A 7,897-nucleotide genomic window follows, 5' to 3' on the forward strand; every position below is an offset into this window, starting at 1 on the left:
TGCTTTTATTGTTTCAATATGTTCACTTTATTTAGCATTATGAATACTTTTGGTTGGGTTTTGTAACTTCTCAAATTTTAATATATTTTAATATATGTTGTTTAAAATAAGGTAAGAAATTGTTGTTAATTCATTTGTCCATTTCTCATGTTTGTGTGTGTGTGTGTGTGCGCGCGCGTGTGTGTTCATATTCATGCAGTTATGAGCAGTGTGTGCATGATATGATGGTTGTGCTGGATGTGTTTTGGGGCCACAAACAAAATCTTCTTTAGGGCCACCAAAGTCCTAGGGCCGGCTCTGGGCAGACGCCTACACAAAACAGGATGTAGATACAAATTGTATCTCCTGAGTGTAGGCGTAGCCCTTTACAGGGTTGTCAGCGGTTGCCAGCTAGCTGGAGTGTGATTTTCATGTCATGATCTGTAATATTTGCATTGCATGTCTCCAAATAAAACACTATTTATTTAGGTAAACGATCCAGGGCATTCATAAATATTCAAATAACAATAATTGTCTGTCGTTTGAAATATGCAAACATTGCCTTCCCTTTCACCCTTTTTCATATGGCATAACTTATGTATAATTGTCAAAATTTATTGCCTCATAATTACAACAACTAACCGACAGAGCTTATTTTGAGCCTGCAATATGTGTAACACTGTAGATAATTCATAACATTTTACTTTTGCTTATAAAAAAAAGTATACACACTATCCTGAAAGAAACAGTCAGCAAGAGATAATAAACAAAACAGCAAGATAGAGTATTTTACTGTTTACAGCAGGCTAATATGAACCCTGTGGTTTCCATAAGGACAAGTTCCACAACCCCAAGTTAACACTTAATCAAGGACCTTCATTTGAAAAGATTTCGTCCTAGATATGAAAAAAAATATATATTCAATTGAATATTAAATTGTTCAGATGTCATACTTGAAGACTGACAATTAGATTCAAAGACATTTGATGAAAATATAGGAAATAGCCATTCATAAATAAAAAGTTCATTTTTCTCTAAGATAAAATACAATAAAATTAACTAGACCTCACCCCTGGAACCATCCGAAGGGCCCCTGGGGGTTCCTGGACCTTAGGTTGAAAACCACTGGGATAGTCTCCATCTAAATAACAAATTTAAGAAAACGTTCACTGTACATTGTAGTTGCCTTGATGCATTTTACTTAGTATCTGGATAAAAAAAAAAAAAAAATATCAAGGGAGCTCCAGTGTGTGGACGTCTTTTTGTTAAATGTCACATTTATCCTGTGTGGCCCAGCTCTTGCTCAAAGGCTTTATGGAGGTGCATGCAAACCCAGTGTTTGTTCACAGACTCCACAAAACAAAATGGCCACACAGACCAACATTGCAATAAGCCCACTGTGGTAGAGTAAAAGTTTTTCCCTTTATCCATCACCTGCAATATTCTGTCAAATATTAAACTATGTTTGTTACAAATGTCTGTTTGTCTTTGGTTTCTCAGTTTTTATATTTCATTTTATGTTTTTTTCATGCATTTTCACAATATTAAATTGCTGACTTTAAGTTGATAATTATTATTAATTAATTATTATTTATTGTACAAATGGATCCCCATTATTCTACTGACTGATGATGCAATTCACGATTCCGACCCGGAGAAATATAGCCAATAGGATTGGCCGATTTCACAAGACCACGCCCCTCATAATTCCACGTCCAACTGATGTCTCACAAACAAACTTCTTTAGCGACAATGTATCACTAGGCTACTAGCCTGAAGTCTTGCGGTGAAGAAAATTATTCTCAGTGCATTTACAATACATTAGTAACGTTACTAGTCCTTGACACTAGAAGGCGCTCTAAGACCGCCCAACTATCCGGTCCCAAACCAGAGGCTGTTTCAGGTGAGGATTCAGTTCACCCAAGGAGGTCAAAAGGAGTTCACCAGGCGTCTGAGCTCCGGACGTAACGTTAACGTTAATGTGTGCTCAGTCTGCGAGCATGTTGAGACTTCAGAGGTAAGCAGATGAATTTGTTTAGAAGTAACGTAGCCTTGAGTACTACAGTGGGATATACAAACGTAATGACATGTCCAACAGTGCAACGTTAGCTCCAGCTATAACCAGTGGTTAAAGTGGGATTTGACCGGTGGGGGAGCCCTAAACTTCCATTACTCCTGCCCCTCCCGCCGCATCTTGGCGCTTTTGAGAGAGCCATGCAGACTGTGCATGCGAAAATGATCTGTAGTCCGCGGCGCTACTGCCAGTTTGAATTGAATAATTTATTTATTTGACTAAGGTGGCGGCCCACTTTAACCCCTGGCTATAACGTTATAACGTTAGCTGTTTGTTGTCGCTAGCCTAAGTTAGCTAGGTAAAACAATTTAGCCCTTTAGTTAAAACCTTCTTGGAGAACATTGTTATGTCAGTCGTTAGATAATGTAGCCCTATATTATCGGGGATTAAAGATAAATCATCTGACATCTTGAAGTTGCAACTGCCGAAGTGAGACCAGGTGATTGCATTGAGGTAGGGCAGTGGCTTGTGAGACATAGCAACAGTAACTATGCGAGCTGCCAGCGTCGGAATGGTGAATTTAATTCCTAACTAAACGTAGGCTTTTAAAAGGTAACATTCTTGTGTGTAGCCTAGTGTGTAGCCTAGTTGTGTGTAGCCTAAGTGTAGCCCCTTACCTTAACCTTGGACAGAAGTTGAAGCAAACTTCAGTGTTTTATGCAGTTAGCATTTGCTTTTTTATACCTCCAACACACCATGAGCATTTTGACCACACCAGAGGCGTGACACAGGAGATTTTAGACACTTTATAGGCCCACCTATGTTTATATTTGCCCTTCCTTACCTGGCAGACTGGTTGGTCTAACTCAAATGACTAACCACATTTTTTATTCTTGATTCTTTTCATAATAAGGTAAAGCAATTGTAGCGTGAGGGAGGCTAGTACATAAGGTTGCGACAACGCCACCTGGGGAGTTTCACCCCAGGAAATTAGTTAAAGGGCTAATGCACAGGGGCCCACTCAGGTTCACAGCATCACAGGCAGAGACGGTTTCAATAAAGAAATATTTATTAACAAAGAAAGAAATAACAAATAAAGCACCAGAAAATAATCAACATCTTACTAAAACCGCTGGTAGGGGGAGGAAGGTCGGACAGGGCTGGGGCTTACTACAGCAGCAGGGGAGTAATAACGTAAAAAGAAGGGAGAAGGTCCAAAAATTATCCACCCGTGTCACTGCACACCAACCGAAAAGGGAACGTGAGGAAAACACCGCCACCAGGAAACCAAAATGCTGCCGGGAGCCTCAGCATCTGTCCAGGGAAATTCCAGCATCAGACCTGGCTCTGTTTTAATTTGTTTGATTGCTTTTATTCTTTCTATTGTTTTATTGCTCTGTTTTAATTATTATTTTTATTTATTATTTTTCATTTTTGTACAGTACTTTGTTTCAGCTGTGGTTGTTCTTAAAGTGCTATATAAATAAAGCTGAGTTGAGTTGAGAGATATAACTATTCCATTAATACCCTCTCTTTCATATCAGTATATGCCCTTTTAAAAGATTGGGTTTTTGTTTTATTGATCCAGAATGTTTTCCTCCACATTTCTCATGTATTAACATACAGAACAATATAGCTGTGTTTGTAATACAGTTACGTTTTCTACTGGATTATCAGATCAGCGGCATCAATAATGACGAATCTTGGACTCATACTTTTCTGACATAAGACACTGCATCCTTGGCTTGCCTCCAGACAAGTAGGGCAAGTACGGCATCCTCGAGGACGCCAACAAGGTGAGGCATCGCGCCACAACACACCTCTCATGATTTCTGCGTTGTGCCAGAAGATTTCAGAAGGACTTCTTGATGGAAAGTTTGGAATCAGATGTAAATAGTTGCTTTGATGGGTCAATAATGGAAGAACAAGTCGTGTCTCACTTTCTATGAATGGTCCGTCATAAATATTCAACATAATGCCAATTTTTATATATGAGTGACAACAAGAGCTCTGTTGAATATAAATTGAATTAACCAATCTTTCACAAAACACATAATAACTGTTTACAACACCTGAGGCTAAGGTCAACTACCACCATTCAATTCTGAGTTATGTCACAGTGAAGGTTGGCTTATCTTCTCCAGAACTCTGGTGGGATCCATAATAATGTTCCCCCACTAGAGGAAGGCCTAACAACTAACTCATTACTTTATAGGAGCAGTAACTTGGTAAAGTAACTCCCAACAGGCAGCCAAATTCAATTTCGTTCTCCCAATCTATTTTTGTTCATGTTCTTTGCTCGTGTTTTCATTTCTCCCAAATATGACACAGAAAGGTAGAAAACCTTATTTTTAAACATTATTTTACTGGTTATTTTGTGATTACACATGAACAGCATAATTTGTCATAAGACATAGACAGATATGTGGTGCCACAAAGCCCATGAATGTTTGAGCTGCTTATTTCTTGGACTGAGAAAACTGTGACAAACATCTACTAAGGTTGTGGTGGCAGCTCAGTGTCCCAGATGAACTTCAGTCCCATATCACCCAGTCGCTCCTGAAGGATCTGATCAAACCTCTCACTCTGGGCCACGGTAAAGGTGTTCTTCCAGTCACCGATCTTACCTGAAAAAAAAAAAAAAAAAAAAAAGTAGTTATGCCTGCTGTCTGTTTACATGAACCTGAACAGGATCTGCAGCTCAGATGATAAATTACCTTTGCGCAAGAATTGTCCTTTGAATATTTCTTTTGGCAGGAACTGATAATTGGCTTTTGGGTCATTCTTCATGTTCTTGAAAGTAGTTTTCTCAACAATTTGATCAACCACTGCCTCACTGATGCTTTTCCCTAAGAATTTGCAGATCTTAATTATTGCTGCCTTCAGGTCCTGAAAGAGAAACAAAATCAAGCAGGGAAGAGAAAAGAAATTCTGAACATTGATCAAGAAATTACTGGTTTGATGGTTAATATTGATGACCATGATTCACTTCATGCAAATCATCAAATGGATTTGAAATGCATTTCTCTTGCAGATTCTTCACCAGCCTCAGCTAAATGGTCCCAGAAAATCCCCAGAGGAAACCATGAGCCCTGCAGAGTTAAATCTTACCAAAACCATTTCCTCATATGTCAGGAAAAGGATGTTGTACTGGTCTCTCTTAGAATGCCACTCCCTGATGTGATCAAACCAGGATGATCCACCAACTGTTTAATGACGTAAAATTTATGTCAATATCTGAATGAAGAAATATGACCAAAATGGTAAAAGAAAGCCCATAGAATGCACTTACTGTCTGTCTTTGTCTGTTCTCTATGTGAACATCAGAATTGCCCTTTTCACTTTCAGCAACTTTGATAATCAGTATCTTTATTAACTCACCATTCCCCACCAGATATTTTTCCAAAAAGTCCTCGAAACTCTTGGGGGTCTCCAACCCAGCATAAACATAGCTGAAGTGGTAATAGGACACAACATTGTCCTTTGGGTTCCGCATCACATAGATAATCTGTCACGGAAATAACAGTCAGCTCACAACTCTTTTATGGGGAAAAGTTGGATGCCAAACTCCTTTTGCCTGAATTTCAGCAAAAGAGAAAAGAAAGTTGCAGAGTCTTGCTCTTCTTAACTCAGGGGGTCTTTTGGCATTCAAGTGATCTGACAAGCAGCCATGATTTCAATAAAAATGTTCAGCTTTTAGAGCTGTTTCAAGCTGCTTCTTTCCACCATATCTACAGTGCCTTCTGATAAACTGAATTCAGTTCAGTGCTTCTTGATGCACTGGATGTATACTGCTTTGAGGAACAGCTCCTCCAATTCTAAAACTGTCTAGCTGTCCACCTTGTGTTCGTAAAGGTCCCTTATAAGAAAGGCAACTGAAGTGTAATCACCCTGGATTTTAAAGCAATCTGGCACTGACATTGCCACATATCAGTCTGCTGCTCAGTCTATTACCTTTGCCCTCTTATTCTTCAGGCCTGAAGGCAGGAGAGTGGGGGTGAGATGAGATGTAAAGAGCCGCGGAGAAGGTCGTACAGAATAGTCCTCATTACCAACCCCGCACTCCAGCCATGGCATTTGCCTTGAGTTGTTGGGATAAGCAGGAAGATCAGTGTCTTGCTCCAGGATGGAGATGATGATGTTCTGAGTCCATATGGTGCCTGTGTGTAAAAAGCTCAGACATCTGAATATGGCTCCTACGTTATGACAGTGCATCGAGTCAAGAAAGGCTGATTTAAAAAAAAAAAAAAAAAAAAAAAAAAAAATCAGAATCTTGGCCAAAAATTAGAAATGCAGCAAACAACAACTTTGACACTCACCAACAAAACAGCAACCAAAACTGCTCCTACCTTCCTGGACTCCTTCCATGTTTATGCTCCCTCCCGCCCTCTTTGCCCTGCCATGGAGTGATGCCTGGTGCCTCCAGCACAATAAGGCCCTAAATCACCAGCTAGACTCTTCCCTTCTGTGGTTCCTCGGTGGTGGAACGAGCTACTAAACTCCATTCGATCTGCGGAGTCAGTCTCTGTCTTTAAGAGAAAGCTAAAAACCCAGCTCTTTAGGGAACACCTTCTCATATAATAAATTGTGCAATCCCCCAGATAATTAAACATAATAATAATAATAATAAAAAAAAAAAAAAATCTGTGTCCATGCTTTCTTCCTGCCTTGATGCACTTTGTGCTCTAGCTATACGTTCCCTCTCTACTCTGTCTTGTATCTCCTCTGTCCTTTGGACCAGAACCGGAACTTTATGGCACTTGATGTCGTTGTTCTCTCCTGAATAGATTTTTAGTGGATAAAAATCTCATGTGTACGTTGCTTTGGATAAAAGCATCTGCCAAATGTGAATTGTAATTGTAACTTACCTGACTTTGCATATGTGACCAGGAATATGTCACTGTCACAGATCTCAAAGCTTTGAAGTGAATCAATGTACTCTGCAGTGGTGAATCCAATGGGAAAGATGTGCTTTTTATACATGCAGAGGTAGTCGGAGATCTGCTCCATCATGTGGGAGCTCAATGCACAGCAAGAACACATGCAAATAGACAAAATACAGACAAATTAAGAAAACATCATCATTTTGACAGAACATGCATAGCATTTAAAAAATACACTGCTTATACCCCAAACAACAATGGAGGTTATTACAGTTAACTGCCTTTTCTCCTTTCACAGTGATGGTGTGTTTTTTGCCCAAACGCTGATTGGCCATTGCTTTATGTTGCTATTGGTGAGCTCACTTGGCATGTGTGCCTCCCCTATGATCCAGTGGAGCATTCATCGTCATCCAGCTTCAATTTTAATCCCATTAGTTACAAATGCTAAAGGGCAGATGCCTACACAAAATAGGACGTAGATACAAATTGTATCGTCTGAGTGTAGGCGTAGCCCTTTACAGGGTTGTCAGCGGTTGCCAGCTAGCTGGAGTGTGATTTTCATATCATGATCTGTAATATTTGCATTGCATGTCTCCAAATAAAACACTATTTATTTAGGTAAACGATCCAGGGCATTCATAAATATTCAAATAACAATAATTGTCTGTCGTTTGAAATATGCAAACATTGCCTTCCCTTTCACCCTTTTTCGTATGGCATAACTTATGTATGTATAGTCAAAATTTATTGCCTCATAATTACAACAACTAACCCACAGAGCTTATTTTGAGCCTGCAATATGTGTAACACTGTAGATAATTCATAATATTTTACTTTTGCTTATAAAAAAAAGTATACACACTATCCTGAAAGAAACAGTCAGCAAGAGATAATAAACAAAACAGCAAGATAGGTTTCAGAGTATTTTACTGTTTACAGCAGGCTAAAATGAACCCTATGGTTTCCATAAGGACATGTTCCACAACCCCAAGTTAACACTGAATCAAGGACCTTCATTTGA

General features: G+C 39.2%; 1 protein-coding gene across 1 annotated transcript; it reads right to left on the minus strand.

Moving 5' to 3' along the window:
- Positions 1-4,489: 4,489 nt before the first annotated feature.
- Positions 4,490-7,003, minus strand: LOC115363664 (amine sulfotransferase-like). The gene is made up of 6 exons (XM_030057940.1): positions 6,862-7,003; positions 5,948-6,153; positions 5,375-5,501; positions 5,105-5,199; positions 4,711-4,882; positions 4,490-4,620 (listed from the first exon to the last, which is right to left on the minus strand). The coding sequence occupies exons 1-6, from the start codon at positions 7,001-7,003 to the stop codon at positions 4,490-4,492; spliced, it is 873 nt and encodes a 290-aa protein (XP_029913800.1).
- Positions 7,004-7,897: the final 894 nt, after the last annotated feature.

This window comes from Myripristis murdjan, chromosome 8 (genome assembly GCF_902150065.1).
Source record: "Myripristis murdjan chromosome 8, fMyrMur1.1, whole genome shotgun sequence".
Lineage (NCBI taxonomy): Eukaryota > Metazoa > Chordata > Actinopteri > Holocentriformes > Holocentridae > Myripristis > Myripristis murdjan.